General features: G+C 48.0%; 1 protein-coding gene across 2 annotated transcripts; it reads left to right on the top strand.

The window, feature by feature from the left end:
• The first annotated feature begins 12546 nt into the window (after positions 1 to 12546).
• LOC149369814 (uncharacterized) lies at positions 12547 to 15468 on the top strand. Of its 2 annotated transcripts, none has more exons than XM_089559446.1 (5): positions 12547 to 12799; positions 13353 to 13514; positions 13734 to 13994; positions 14160 to 14271; positions 14554 to 15468. In XM_089559446.1, the coding sequence occupies exons 1-5, from the start codon at positions 12618 to 12620 to the stop codon at positions 15460 to 15462; spliced, it is 1626 nt and encodes a 541-aa protein (XP_089415572.1). In that variant the 5' UTR covers positions 12547 to 12617; the 3' UTR covers positions 15463 to 15468. The 2 variants fall into 2 exon arrangements, with proteins under 2 accessions (XP_089415572.1, XP_089415578.1); XM_089559452.1 differs by having other exon boundaries at positions 13734 to 13999; positions 14165 to 14271.
• Positions 15469 to 16431: the final 963 nt, after the last annotated feature.

Here is a 16431-nt window from a genome sequence, read left to right as displayed (position 1 = left end):
AGTGTCGCCACTAGACCACAAGAATTTCGCGTTCATTGAGCGCTCATTACAGAATGCTTTAATACATCGCCTAGATTGCCAAGCAGAGTGCTGCAGCTTCCAGAGAGCGTTCGGACGCTGTTCTTTACAGTAGAATGCTTTTCGTAACGCAGAGGTGCTTCGTTCGTTCTGGGTTAATTAAACATCTGGCTAAACTTTAACCACTGATTTAATTAGCGCATTGCAAAATAAGAAAACAGTACATAGAAAATTTCTCACTACGACTGTTCCCTGGGCGTTTCATTGTTGCATGCTACTGCTTCAGAGGGGCGCGTCCGGTACCTTTCTGCTTCTCTTTGATATGAAGCTATGTTCACAAGGGTCGCGGCTGTAGAGAAGTGGGGAGGGGGGGGGGGCGAAAAGAGGGTAGGCACGGTGGGGGGGGGGAGGGTTGCTTAAATTGGGAACATAAACCGTTCTGGCCAGAGAGCAGGGCAACGTCCTTGGTGCCTTTCTCGAGAGGACATCCTCATCACACCCTCGGCTCGACGTGATTGTCCGCGTTGTTTGTTTGTTTTTTGCTTTACCATAACTCATGCTCCCTGCATTCCAAGATTCATTGTACCTTGCTTCTTTTTCTGTTGCCGACTGTCGCCAGGCCAAGCACACGGTATGTGCGTTTCTGGCTGGTGGTGCCTGTTGGTTGTCCGCCGTACGCGAGCCATTGCGCCGCTTTCGTCAATCCAGTCTTCTTCCCAAGTGCAACCTGACTTACCCTGAGCTCTTTTTGCGGGTGACTCCCTGGACAACGCTCCACCGCGGCTCCAGTAGCCGGCCTAGTGGCCCTTTTCCCTGCCGGGTGTCCTCGTGCGGCTGCCCGTTTCCACGGCGGCTATGACGGTAGGTCTCTTGAAGCGCTCGCGTTCCTCCCCACGCCTCTGCAGTAGTTCCCAACGCATCCTTCCGCGTCGTGGGATTTTGTCCACGGTGTGCTCCGCGTGCCCCTCAATGTGCCAGAAGGAGCTTCAGCCATCCTCGCATGGATTATCGCCGTGCAGTATTGTTCCCAGGAGGAACGTTTGGTGTGCCCACCTTTCGCGCTCATTTTCGTTTCACGCTCACCTCAGCGCGCCCGTTCTCATAATCCGTTTCGCTTTGGCTGTTGCATCTGCTCGACTACATCTTCTTTGCGCGCACTTGGATACAATACTCGCTCGCACACTCTGTGCATCTTACCATGCACCGTGTCAAAGCTGTACTTGATCCAACAGTTCACGTTGATTAGCGGCCCGGAAGAAAGCGTGCATCAATTCGTTTACCTTAAAATGATGGCATGGTAACCTAACACTTCGCATCGTCCCATTCAAACCCTCCGTGTACTTGCTTCGTTTGGTTTGGTGGAAGGCGTACTCTTCATTAGCCAGCTGCAAATGTTTACTTTTGCTTCGCAGTAAAATGCACCCACATGTCGCGCGCGAGAGCGTTTAGACTGCGGTTATATTGTTAATTTCTAGGATCTAGCCGCTGTAGCGTCACATCTCGGCTGTACAGAATTTCTGATGATAGTCTTGCACTGTCCCCGCAGCCCGTTTTACGTCAGCCGCGCTATTTTGCTGTATTTCTGTTCAATGTAGAGAATATTGCCACGTATCATTGTAGTGTTTGTTCGTTCACGCTCAAGGCTGCAGGAAAGGGCTGTTATCATTTCTGTTCGTGACGCGAGAAGCGACCAGTCTAATCTCGATTGATCGCAGCCATGAAAGGCTGCATCTAGGTTTTTCCAGATTACTGTAGATGATCTTGTCCTGCTATCTGGAAGTTTCTTTCCCGGCTTTAAATTGAGCGATGCAGCGAGCGGCGGGCATTCGTAGTTCGACGACCGACGAGCACGCTTATTGCTTACGCCGCCGCCGAGTGATTCAGTTCTTCTGCGGGCGCAAGTCAGCCCAAATAAAGAGCTTCGTTTGCAAGCCTTGTTGCTGTACTCCTGACCGCTGGACTCCCGTCACTACAACGTGACATCTGGTGGAGGTGCGGGGTAGCCTTCCATGTACCGGACACCCCCTACAAGCCGTGACCCCAGCCCTCTGAGTCATCAACCGCAGGACCTGAGTCCAGTCCGCCGCGCTAGCCGACGCCTGCAAGGGGACGCACCAGAGTTCGGGAATCTGCCGGACCCTACTCGGAAGCGGAAGCCATCCGCAACGTCTACCATGAGCTTGCCCCAGACGGCGACTCCAATCATTCTTCACCAGCCCCGGGTGCCACCAACCTTCGACGCTTCGCCTGGCGCCGACCCCGAAGAATGGCTGGAGCAGTTCGACCATGTGGCTATCTTCAACAACTGGGACGATGCCACGAAACTTAGGTACGTCTTCTTCGCCTTGGAGGGACCAGCAAAAGACTGGTTTGAGAATGAGGAAGCTAACCTCACGAACTGGGAAACCTTCAAGGAGCAGCTTCTAAAGACCTTCACGAACGTCGTGCGAAAGGAGAGAGCCCAGCAGCTGCTACAGTCTCGCATACAACATCCAAACGAGACCGTTGCTGTGTACACTGAGGAAATGAAGCGTCTCTTCCGGCGTGCCGACGCCAGCATGAAGGAAGAAGAGAAGGTGAAGTTTCTTATGCGAGGAGTTAAAGAGCAACTATTTGCCGGCCTCGTTCGCAACCCACCGAAAACCGTCACGGAATTCGTAGAAGAGGCATCCACAATGGAGAAAACTCTTGACGCCCGAGCCCGCCAGTATGACCGCCAGCAGCGCTTTTTGTCAGCAAGCTGCATGGATACCGCTAACAACGATAACCTGCGGGAGGTTATACGTGAAGTTGTGCGAGAGGAGCTCCGACGATTGCTGCCAACGGGAACGCAGCCGCAACTTTCATCGCTCACTGACGTCATCCGGGACGAGGTTCAACAGGCCTTCGGTGTGAAGCCGACACCCACGCAGCCTCTGCAGCCCCCAGCCATGACTTACGCCGCAACTGTGCGCCGTCCTGCACCTCGACGACGGGACCCAAGCCTCTATCGCCCTCAGCCAGCTGCGTTGGACCGCCGCCCACTCGCCCCAACCCGCCCGTCCTACGAGCGACGCGCGCAGCCGAGGAAATGCGACGAGTGGAGAACTCCCGACCAGCGCCGCCCACTATGCTTCCACTGTGGCGAAGCCGGTCACGTCCTCCGGCACCGCCCATACAGAAGACTTGGCATCCGAGGGTTCTCTTACGACGCTCCACGACCCCGACCCGGCCAGCGACCAGCTGAAATCGAGGAGTTTTTACGTCGGGAAGAATACTCATCGCCGAGCCGCCTATCACGTTCCCCGTCGCCATCGTCCCCGCGCTTTGTATCTCCTAGCCGAGGTTACGCCGTGCGTGGACGCTCTCCCAGCCCCCGAAGGTTAAACTAAATAAAGCAGCCTCTGGAAGTGAGGTTGCTTCTAAGCGCAATGACAGATTCTTCATCGGCGAGTACTCAAGACCATGCCTCAACTACGACGACGACACCGATGACGACGACACCGACAACGACGACGCGGCCAGACTTGAAGCTTTTTCCGCTGCCCAGTGAAGTAACGTCGCAGTACGCCCACCGCAGCCTCACTACTCGACGAAGCCGAGATCGGACACCGAAGACAACGTACAATACGAGAACGCGAACAAGTGACCTTGAATGTACGGTCGACGGTCACGCGGTTACTGCCTTGGTGGACACGGGAGCTGACTACTCTGTCATGAGTGGCCCACTCGCTGTCCGACTCAGGAAGGTAACTGCAACCTGGGATGGCCCGCTGATCCGCACCGCAGGTGGCAACCTGATTACGCCGTCAGGACGCTGCACCGCGAGAGTTACTGTAAATGGGAGAACCTATGCGACAACCTTCCTGATCCTAGAGCAATGCTCGAGAGACGTGATTTTGGGAATGGACTTCCTGAACGAACATCGGGCGATCATCGACCTTCGATCTAAGTCGATCAAGCTTTCCACGGGAAAAGCCATACCTGTTGCGACGGGCGCGACTCATCACGTTGCCTTAAACGTCCTCGGTGTAGCATTGAGCGTGCCGCCCCGATCAAGTGTTCTCTTCGGCATAGGTACTGGAGACATCGAAAATGCCGAAGGCGTTATCGAGGGGAACACCCAGTTACTCCTGGATCGAGGATTGGGCGTCGCGAGGGGAGTCGCCGAAATCCGAAATGGCCAAGCCCAGGTGTTGCTAACCAACTTCACGGAAGAATACCGGCATCTAAACAAAGGTACGACGATCGCTTTCCTCGACGAGCTGGCAGACATCAAAGACGTATTTGCTCTACCCGACCAACCCGCAAAACCATCTGACCAAGGCCATCAACCCACGTTCGACATCAACCCGGCATTACCCCAGAGCAGACAAGACGAAATACGCAGTCTTCTTCAAAGGTACACCGATTGCTTTTCATCAGCATCGAATGTGCGACGAACCCGGCTTGCCAAGCACCTCATCGTCACAGACGAACACGCACGACCACTGCGACAGAGCCCCTACCGCGTATCGCCGCTAGAACGCCAAGCTATCCGCAAGCAAGTTGAGGAAATGCTTCGTGACGACGTCATACAGCCATCGAGGAGCCCCTGGGCAGCACCGGTCGTCCTAGTGAAAAAGAAAGACGGCACCCTTCGCTTTTGCGTCGATTACCGCCGCCTAAACAACATTACGAAGAAGGATGTCTACCCCCTCCCCCGCATCGACGATACACTGGACCGGCTGTGCAACGCTAAGTACTTCTCATCGATGGACCTGAAGAGCGGCTACTGGCAAATTGAAGTCGACGAAAGAGATCGCGAGAAGACTGCGTTCATCACGCCAGACGGACTCTTCGAGTTCAAGGTGATGCCATTCGGCCTCTGCTCTGCCCCAGCGACGTTCCAGCGAGTAATGGATACGGTGCTCGCAGGCTTGAAGTGGCAGATTTACCTAGTCTACTTAGATGACGTTGTTGTCTTCTCCTCAAGCTTTGAAGACCACCTCAGAAGGCTTCGGATAGTGCTGGAAACGATCAAGTCTTCTGGCCTGACACTGAAACCAGAGAAGTGCCACTTGGCCTACGAGGAGCTGCTGTTCCTTGGTCACGTCGTAAGCAAGGATGGAGCTCGCCCAGACCCCCAGAAGACGGCTGCGATCGCAGTTTCCACAGCCTAATGAGAAGAAGGCTACACGCAGATTCCTTGGATTGTGCGCTTATTACCGACGATTCGTCATGAACCTTTCGCGCATCGCTGAACCTTTGACTGAACTTACCAAGGCTGACGTGCCTTTTAAATGGGAAAGGCCACAAGAGGAAGCTTTCAACGAGCTGAAGCGCCGCTTACAGTCCCCTCCTGTGCTCGGGCACTTTGATGAAAACGCCGAAACCGAAGTTCATACCGATGCAAGCGGGGTGGGCTTAGGAGCGGTCCTCGTTCAGAAAAATGGCAGACAGGAGAAAGTTATCGCGTACGCTAGCCGTTCACTGTCGAGAGCCGAAGCCAACTATTCGACGACAGAGAAAGAATGCCTCGCCATTATTTGGGCCACGTCCAAATTTCGCCCCTACCTATTCGGACGACCATTCAAGGTTGTGAGCGATCACCATGCTCTGTGCTGGCTGGCCAATTTGAAAGATCCCTCCGGCCGCCTTGCTCGTTGGAGCCTGCGTCTTCAAGAATTCGACATAACTGTAGTCTACAAATCTGGCCGCAAGCATTCCGATGCAGACTGCTTGTCACGAGCTCCTGTCGACGCAGCACCCGAAGAGGAAGACGACGACGCTTTCTTAGGACCGGTAAGCGCCAGCAGTTTCGCGCATCAGCAGCACTCGGATCCTGACTTGCAAAGCCTAGTTGATTATCTGAAAGGCAAGACCGCATCGCCTCCCCGAGGGTTCAAGCGGCAACTGTCGTTCTTCGTCCTTCACAATAATGTCCTCCTGAGGAAGAACTTCGCGCCGAACAGGACAGTGCATCTTCTTGTCGTGCCCAAAAATCTCAGGCAAGAAATTATGCAGGCATGTCATGATGAGCCGACAGCAGGACATCTCGGGATTGCTCGCACGTTGCACCGCATCCAGGAGAAGTACTATTGGCCACGGCTAGCTACCGACGTTTCCCATTACGTGAAAACATGCCGCGAGTGTCAGCGACGCAAGACGCCTCCGACTAGAACAGCCGGACTCCTGAACCCCATACCACCGCCAACTAAGCCCTTTCAGCAAATAGGGATGGACCTCCTCGGCCCCTTTCCGACCTCTTCATCAGGAAACAAGTGGATCATCGTGGCCACCGACTACATGACCCGCTACGCCGAAGCAAACGCGTCGCCTAGTGGTACCGCAACAGAAGTCGAAAAATTTTTTGTCGAACAAATTCTGCTGCGACACGGCGCCCCGGAAGTGCTCATCACAGACAGAGGAACGGCGTTTACAGCGGAGCTGACGCAAGCCATATTAAACTACAGCCAGACAAGCCATCGGAGGACCACTGTCTATCATCCACAAACCAACGGACTCACAGAGCGTCTGAACAAGACCATCGCAGACATACTCTCCATGTACATCGACGCCGAACACAACACGTGGGACTCCATTCTGCCCTACGTGATCTTCGCTTATAATACTGCCGTCCAGGAGACAACCAGGTTTACCCCATTCCAGCTGGTATACGGCAGGAAGCCCACGACAACACTCGACGCAATGCTCCCGCACGTTTCCGACGAAGACAACCTCGACGTCGCCGCCTACCTTCATCGCGCCGAGGAAGCCCGAAGACTTGCGCGGCTTCGCATTCAAGACCAGCAGCACACCGACGCCCGACGCTACAATCTGCGCCGACGAGACACGCATTACAAGCCAGATGATCGGGTTTGGATATGGACCCCAGTTCGCCGCCGTGGATTGAGCGAAAAGTTGCTGCGACGCTACTTTGGCCCGTACGGGGTTCTCCGTCGCATCGGTGACCTCGACTATGAAGTCATCCCCGACGCTACGACAACATCTCAGCGACGCCGCCCACGCCCGGAAGCCGTACATGTCGTACGCCTGAAGCCATATTATGAACGCTAAAGGACTCGAAGTTTTATTTTCCGTGTTTATTTTCATTTTAAAGCATCGAGACGATGCTTCTTTGGAAGGGGGGTAATGCCACGTATTATTGTAGTGTTTGTCGTTCACGCTCAAGGCTGCAGGAAAGGGCTGTTATCATTTCTGTTCGTGACGCGAGAAGCGACCAGTCTAATCTCGATTGATCAGAGCCATGAAAGGCTGCATCTAGGTTTTTCCAGATTACTGTAGATGATCTTGTCCTGCTATCTGGAAGTTTCTTTGCCGGCTTTAAATTGAGCGATGCCGCGAGCGGCGGGCATTCGTAGTTCGACGACCGACGAGCACGCTTATTGCTTACGCCGCCGCCGAGTGATTCAGTTCTTCTGCGGGCGCAAGTCAGCCCAAATAAAGAGCTTCGTTTGCAAGCCTTGTTGCTGTATTCCTGACCGCTGGACTGCCGTCACTACAACGTGACAATATCTTCTAATGGTATGCTATCTGAGCGGCTTCTTTGTAGAGTGATTATTTTGTGCAACTACAATTGGATGGTGGTGCAAAATGAACACATGTCACAAACGTGCTGCTATACATCTAGCTTACATAAACAGGTTTGAGGAGAATACTATTATCGCAGGGAGTCTTGCATTCCAAGTGGGCTTGGCGGCACTGGAACAACTATGACCAACCCTCTTCTGTTCACTCAGGTGCTGCTGCTTTGGTCTGCTCCGGCGCAGGCCAGCGACGAACTTACGGTGAAGCGAAGCCAACCAGCCTACTGCAAGCTCGACAATTTTTACCAACGTGAGCTTTCTCCCGCCGAATTGCCGGTGGTCGATGGATTCACTTGGACAGCGCAAGTGACAGGGACATCAACGGAAGGGGCGCCTTTTTCGGGACTGGATTTTCATCGCATCGCCAGTGGGCTTGGCGGCACTGGAACAACTATGACCAACCCTCTTCTGTTCTTCACTCAGGTGCTGCTGCTTTGGTCTGCTCCGGCGCAGGTCAGCGACGAACTTACGGTGAAGCGAAGCCAACCAGCCTACTGCAAGCTCGACAGTTTTTACCAACGTGAGCTTTCTCCCGCCGAATTGCCGGTGGTCGATGGATTCACTTGGACAGCGCAAGTGACAGGGACATCAACAAAAGGGGCGTCTTTTTCGGGACTGGATTTTCATCGCATCGCCAGTGGGCTTGGCGGCACTGGAACAACTATGACCAACCCTCTTCTGTTCTTCACTCAGGTTTGTGAAAAGCGTTTTGTAGATTCTGTCAGAGACGACTGTCGTGGTCTACTAGTGCTGCCGAGCCCACAGGCAATTTGTGTTTTGATTGTTGATTGTTGGAATACAGTGGCACTGTTGTTAATGTGTAGCGGGGATATAGAAATGAATCCTGGCCCAACGCAGAAAGAATTGTTCGAGCAGTTACTCGAGGGTCAGTCTGCCTTGCGAAGCGACATGAACCACTTAAAAGAACAAGTAAACAAAATGGAAAAATTGTTCAGTGGCTTCTAATTGACGCTTACTCGATTGGAGAAACGACTTGGTGACACTACACAGTTTTCGGACACCACTGAACAATTTCAAACCAGCCTGCAGTCTATTGAAAAAGTCATGACTTTTCAAACTAGAAAACTGACAGACCTAGAGGACCGTAGTCGGCGCTCGAATCTAGTCATTTACGGGGTTGCTGAAAGCCCTGATGAGACGGAGCAGTCATTAAGAGAAAAGATAGATAAAGAAATCTTCACTAATAAACTTAATGTGGAGGTCAAGTCTATTGGGCGCATTCACAGGCTCGGAAAGCAAACTGGGAAGAAACCAGTCATCATATATCTCCAAAATTTTGCTGAAAAGAAAGCAATACAAGAAAACGTGAAGAAACTAAAAGGGTCCGGCTTCTTCATACAAAATGATTATTCCCGTTCAACCCTAAAGAAACGCAAGCTATTGTGGGAAAGTGCAAAGGCAGAAAGGGATGCTAAAATGAAGGTTTTTCTCGTGCATGATAGGCTGAGGATCGAAAAAGATGTTTTCGTTTGGGATGAAACGCAAAACAGACGCATTAAAGTTATGGCTGGTCACTCTGCAGAAACTGAGGGAATGGAATCATCCACTGTGGAATCATCCACTGTGGACTCACCCGCGGTGGAATCAACCGCTGTGGAATCAACCGCTGTGGAATCACCCACTGTGGAATCTCAGGCGTGACGTCACTCTCACACTCAAAAGAAGCACGTGCGTTTGCTAAAAATAAATGCTCGAAGTGTCATTAATAAAACAGACAGCCTTGAAATAGCTTTACTCCAATACGATCCTCACATCGCTGTAATAACAGAAACTTGGCTTCGCAGTGAAATATTAGACGACGAAGTTTTTCCTCCCACATATCAGGTATTCCGAAACGACAGGTCATCTAGGGGAGGTGGTGTGGCCGTGCTAGTCAATAATCAAATAGATGCTTTTATTCTGGACGTTGTCGCTGACCTTGAATGCTTGTGCCTAAAGCTGACATGCTGGGGTTATAGCTTAGTTCTGTACGCAATCTACAGGCCTCCTGATTCCCCACAGAGCTACTTAAGCAAACTGCAGATACATATGTCACAATTCCAAAAGAGCCGAACTCTTCTAATTGGGGATTTCAATTTACCTGGCGTCAACTGGGAGCTGTTTCAAACATGTTCGCACCATAACCAAAGCATCGATGTCATGTTTGATATAATGCTAGCGCATGATTTGATTCAGGTGGTAGATAAGCCAACACGCGTACATGGGTCAAGCAGTTCTGTTCTAGATTTGGTATTCATAAAACGTGATATCGCTGAATATTCTGTACAAGTTGAGCAGGGGCTCTCTGATCATTATTTAGTAGATGTTAGCTTTCCTCTTTTATCGCCTAAGAAACATCAAAATTCTTCGATTAGGACTTTCAAAGATTACTCCCGTGCCAATGACGCATGCATAGTAGATTATATGGAAAGCTGTCTGACTGAATTCGGTGACACTGACGCCTGCATCCTGTGGGACCGTTTTAAGCGCATGTGCCACTACTGCATTGATAACTTTGTGCCGAGCAAACGTAAGAAAGTTAACAAACAGACTCCATGGCTGACGCGTGACATCATACACCAGAAGCGCAAAATCAAACGATTAAAAAAGCAGCGAGTGCAACCTGGCATAATCAAGAAACTACAGGAGAACCTTTCACAGTCAGTCCGCGATTCCAAAAGTTACTATTTCAGTACGTCTCTACCAAACTTTATAAAGAACGCACCAGAAAAGTTCTGGAATTACATAACCGGAAAAAAGGATGTTGTGTCACAGATATCAGTCAACAGTTCCATAATCACAGACCAGAGAGCCATTGCGCAGCATTTTAATACATATTTTCAAAGCGTGTTTTCGAATTCCAGTTCATGTACCCCAATAGTCGCACAGTTTCATGACACCGAAGTCAATTTTGTTTCTTATGCTGGGATATTTTCTATGCTACTGAACTTGAAAACCAAAAAAGCATGTGGCCCTGATAACATTCCTAACATTTTTCTGCGAAGATATGCCGAATCGGTTGCAAAGTTTTTGTATGTACTGTTTCAAGCATCCTTGCGAACTGGGAAATTGCCTGTTGACTGGAAGACCGCCCGAATCATCCCTGTACCTAAGAAAGGAGATCGTTTAATGCTGTCAAACTACCGCCCAATCTCCCTTATTTCATCTTGTTGTAAATTAATTGAACACGTCATTGCTGATCGCATAAATGAATTCCTAAATCGGCACTCCATTTTATCCAAATTTCAGCATGGTTTTCGTAAAGGATATTCAACAGTAACCCAATTAGTAACAATTGTTCACTCCATTGCATTAAGCTTAGACAATAATGGCCAAGTTGACCTAATATTTTTAGATTTTAGCAAGGCTTTTGACAAAGTCCCTCATGATAAATTAATTCTAAAGCTTAAATCTATTGGCCTTCCTGAGATATTAGTTACCTGGATTTCAAACTATTTAACTAACCGTAAGCAGTATGTCTCGATTGACGGAGAGGAATCGGGCGCTCTTTCAGTCACTTCTGGAGTGCCTCAGGGGAGCGTACTTGGGTCTTTATTGTTCTTACTATATATTAATGACATCGTCGACACAACTGTTCCGGGCGTTGAGATTCGATTGTTTGCGGATGACTGCTTCCTGTACAGAGATATTACATGTTCAAATAACCAGATTGACCTAAACACTTCTCTAACTAACATCCTTACCTGGTGCCAGAAATGGGACATGGCTTTAAACAAAGAAAAGACAAACTTCCTTCGCGTGACACGTAAAAAAAATACTTTTGAGCACAGGTACCATCTCGGACAAACACCACTACAGGAAGTTTCCAGTTTTAAATACCTGGGTGTAACATTAACTAACAATCTGTCCTGGAATTCACATGTGGAAAATATCTGTTCGTCCGCCTTTCGCAAACTCTATTTTTAAGAAATAAACTTTCCAAAGCTCCCCCTCAGGTTAAACTTCTCGCGTTTAACTCACTAATCAGGCCTAAGCTCGAATATGCATGCGTGGTGTGGGATCCTTATACTAATACTAATATTAAGAAAATTGAAAGAATCCAAAGAAAAGCCATAAGATTTATTTATTCCAAATTTTCACCTTTTGATTCTCCGTCTGAGCTAATGAAATCTAACCGTATCCAACCTCTTGAGGTAAGAAGAAAAAATATTCGACGAGAATTTCTTTCCTTGCTCATAAATAACAAACTGGCTCTTGATCCTGCACCCTATTTATCGTTTTTAGCTACACGCATCACACGTCACCATCATCCCGGTTCACTTACCCCGTACTTTGCTAGAACTGACACTTTTAAATTTTCCTTTTTCCCGCGTACCATCAGTGAGTGGAATTCTCTGACATGATAAAATGTAAGCGCATAGTCATCCTGCATGCCTTTTTTTATTTTTATTTCTAGTTTTTCTTTCTATTTTACTTGTTATTTCTTTTTATTTTACTTGTTACCCGTGTATCTGTGTTATCTTGTTCTGCTTGGATCTGTAAGATGATCTGCAGTATGAAATAAATAAATAAATAAAATAATAAATGCTCTCTGACTAAGAGGAACGACGAGTGGCTGCATGAGTGGCATCTCTATTCAATTGCTTGTTCAGAGAAAGCCTTTATTCTTAGAAAGCAATAGTAGCTATTTTGCATTCTTCCAGTAGCAGCATGAGCATGCCACGCCATTGTGCTCTTCAGTGACTGAGGGAGCCTCCACAGCATTGCGTTCATTTTTTCTCTTCTTGCTCGCACGCATGCAGGTTTCTGCCTATAGATTCCACTGTGGCACATGTTGTGCATTCTACCAGCACCTTAAGTGCTCACTATAGGGCTCCGCGGCTCAAGTTTGCTGGCCATCTGGCGGCGACAATGTGAACTACTGGGGAGAGAAGCTGCCGGCGCGCGCCGTTGCGCGCCGGCAGACAAGTGTGTGCGCACGCGATCCCAGGGCGTCCTGAGCGCAGCAGGGTGCTGCGGCGTCGCCAGTTTTGTGCTCTTGTTCGGCGAGCGTGTTGTACAATTTGCACAATGGCAGAAGCGGCCGTACCTAAGCGGAAGCGGGGCCCGAAGTATTGCTGTGTTGTCGGCTGCCACAACAGTGCTGAAAACACCAAGGGGCTTGATCCACCAGTAAAACTCTACCGATTTCCGGGGCGATGGTATGAAAAAGAAAGACGTCAAGCGTGGATCAACGCAGTGAAGAGGGTTAGGTAAGTCCCTACAGCCATGCCGTGCTTTCGGCTGCGGCCGTTTGTATTTTGTGTTCGTTCGTTCAGGTTACAAGCCGGTACTCAACGCTGAGCATGCACGCGACGACTGCACTAACGATTACGGGTACTTGTTGCGTTCTCGCAAGCACAAGTGTAGTGGCTTTTGATTTTTCGTATTGTTTTTTTTTAGGTGTGGTCGTCGTTGTTGCATGTTCGAACATGAATATGCTAGCGTGGTTTAACAAACATTGCGCTGTTAGGTGATTACAGTTAGGTGCTGTGAGAGCAGTTTTATCACTTCTAACGCCCGAAACCAGCTCAGGCAGTATGATAGACGCCGTAGTGATAGAACATGCACGCTTGCTTTGTTTTGTTGTGAATTTATATCCTATTTTAACCTGTGAATGACACTCGTACTTAATATTATGCTGTACTCGAGGAGCTCGTGAATTCTTTGAGTTGCTACCTTCGGAACTTGCGCGATTTCGTCTGTGCGTGTGTTTGTGTGTGTCTTGGCAATTGCTAATATACAATACTATTCTTTCTTATGCAGTCCTGATGGAACTGTTTGGTTGCCTAAGGAGCACACACGAATTTGCAGCAGAAATTTTGTAGACAACTGCAAGAGTGACATTAGCCAACATCCAGCCTACATCCCTACCGTTTTCCCTCCGATCTACAGAAAAAAAGCACCTGACAAGGAAAGAGCGCAAAGGTATGAAACGAAAAAGTGAAACTGCCAATGTAAAATGCAGCTTTGTGTTTTTAATAAGTTCTGCTTTTTTATTTGATACTTTCAATCCCGTCATGGATTGTTACTGGGAGGGCATTCAAAATGGCAATGAGATGCAAATATAAAAATTAATTGCACGATGAGTTTGGCTGCACCCTGTTTAAGGTTGGTAGTAATGTTACTTTTACCGGTTCAGTGCAGGTGGCAAAGGCGTCTCAACCAGGCAATATCATCTAGAGAGCTTGGAGCAGGAAGTGAAAATCCATCACGAAGTACAGACGATGAAGCGACAATGCATAAACCAGGAACCTCCATTACAGAGGACATTCACATGATGGATCTCAGCCATGCACCTCTGGAGATGAGCGCAGCTGCGGCTTCGACGATCAGCACAAGTGACTCGCATACTTCAATGAGTGTGTGTGGCGCAGGAGAAAGTCATTTCATTGCAAAGACAGATGCTGTGAGGACACCTTTTAATTATGGGATCATATTTCTGTGTATACAAAAAACGACACAAATTCAACATTAATTTTCTATTAATACTGCCCTTTCAACACTGTTCACATGTAGCACTGAAAACATGTCAGTGCAATACAACACAGTCATTTATACATAATTTTTTTTGGCATGCCAAACCAAAGAGTGTGTGGCTCAAGGAAAGCTTACTATACTTCTTTCTGCGACAAATGGAACTGATGCATCTACTCAAGTTGTGCATGCAGAAATGAGTCACAAGGTAGGACTATGCTGCGGTTTTCCCTTATCAGTTGTGCTTAATTGTAGCTAACAATTTATTAGGGCTAATAGAGGAGTTCTGGATTCAGTGCGATTACATTTGTTGTTAATTTTTATTCCTGCATAACATTCTCTTATTTTATAGTGGTGGTGCTTATTTTCTTTTTGGAATGAATGAGCATAGTTGCAGGGAGATGTAAATACCAATTTTCATTGGTTAGTCCTCTTGCTAAAGTATATTTGCCTGTGAATTTCACCGTGTTCTCTGTTTATTCTGCTGAAGGTTGCAAGTACGGATGGTAACTGGAAGAAAAACTTTGGGTTTCAAGGCTTTCAGTCTCTAAAGCAAAAAGAAAAAGCGCTGCAAGATTTGTGTGGAGTGACGCTACAAGTCTTCTGCCTTCTCTTGAACCTGCTGCCTCCTCCGAAGTACAGGCGCAATACTATGTCAAAGGAAGATAGGCTGTGCTTGTTTCTCGCCAAGCTACGTCTTGGGATAACATATAATGCACTAGGGGTAATTTTCAGTGTTGCACCCTCAAGAGCATCCACTGTTTTTAGGAAAACACTTGGTATTTTAAGCATCGCTCTGAAGGATTGGGTCTTCATGCCTTCCCGGAAAGCGATCAAACTTTCTTTGCCTGCCCCATTTAAGGAAAACTACCCGAACTACACCTTAATAATAGATTGTACCGAGATCCGCACTGAAGCACCCTCAAACCCTGACTGTCAACATATTTTGTATTCACATTATAAGGGAGGATACACGCTGAAATTCTTAATTGGCATAATTCCTAATGGTATGATAAGCTTCGTATCCAAAGTTTATGGAGGGCGACACACTGACTCATTCATTACCCAAGACTCTGGCTTTCTGGAGCTTGTTAGACCAGGCGATTTAATTTTAAGTGATAAAGGATTTCCAAGCATCCGCACAACGGTAGAAGGGAAAGGTGCGGTGCTCCTTATGCCTCCTTTTAATTCAACGGGTGGTCAAATGTCTGATGATGACATAGACAGGACTTACAAGATTGCCTCTGTACGTATCCATGTTGAGAGAGTAATCCAAAGGTTGAAAATTTTTCATGTTCTAAAGAACAGAGTACCGCTTAGCCTGATCCCACACATGAAGAAATTATTTTCAGTGTGTGCTGCCCTAGTAAATTTGCAACCTCCAATAATTAAGCAGTAGGCCTGCTTTGCTTGATGTAGTCCATACATTACTTTTTATGAATTACATTCATAACAGTTCATGTTAGCATTCAAATGAGTTCATAACTCTTTAATTGTATGCATCCTAGCCAATAAATGGGTATGCTAATCACAGCACTGAGGACTTCTGTTTGACTTCCATTTGTTGTAAAAGGTTCTGTGTTGGTCACCATGTGTTTTGCACAGCAGATCTGTGCTTTTTCACTTTTTATTCTCCCATAGATGGCAGCAAAAGAGTGAAAGCAGTGGACGCAAGCCAGTATACGGCACTGAAATGATATCACAGAATAATGGTTTTTTGAACATTGCTTCATATCACCTCATCGTAGGTGTAATGTTAAGAGATAGGAAGCGTACAGAGTGGGTAACAGGACAAACTTCAGTTAATGACATTTCAGTTGAAATAAAGAACAGGCATGGGCAGGTCATGTAATGTGAAGAAAGGGTAACCGGTGGTCACTGATGGTAACAACATGAATTCCAAGGGAAGTAAACCGTAGTGGGGGGTGGCAGATAACTAGATGACATTAAGAAGTTGGCAGGCAAAGGGTGGATGCAGCTGGCAAAGGACATGATTAATTGGAGAGACATGGGAGAGGCCTTTGCCCTGCAGTGGGTGTAGTAAGGCTGATGATGATGATGACTTCATATTACAGAACTCTGATTTATTGAACATGGGCTACACCCGACTAAACTTAAATGAGACATCTTAAACCTAGACATCTGGCTAGCCTGAACAGTGCGACACATCTGGGCTGTCAGCCTGCAGTAAAATGAAAATGCAAAACAATGCACTGAAATTTAGTGTAGTTAACGCTTGTGACTGTTGTTCTTTGGACATAAAACTCTTGCAAAGCAACGCTTGACACTTCCCCTAATTGGTCATGTGGTCTTTGCATACTACTTTCAGTGGTATATTATTGATAACTTACATTTTTCAGGTTCACTA

This window comes from Amblyomma mixtum, chromosome 1 (genome assembly GCF_055824585.1).
Source record: "Amblyomma mixtum isolate Tamu chromosome 1, ASM5582458v1, whole genome shotgun sequence".
NCBI classification, from domain to species: domain Eukaryota; kingdom Metazoa; phylum Arthropoda; class Arachnida; order Ixodida; family Ixodidae; genus Amblyomma; species Amblyomma mixtum.
This window is presented reverse-complemented; position numbering and strand designations above follow the sequence as displayed.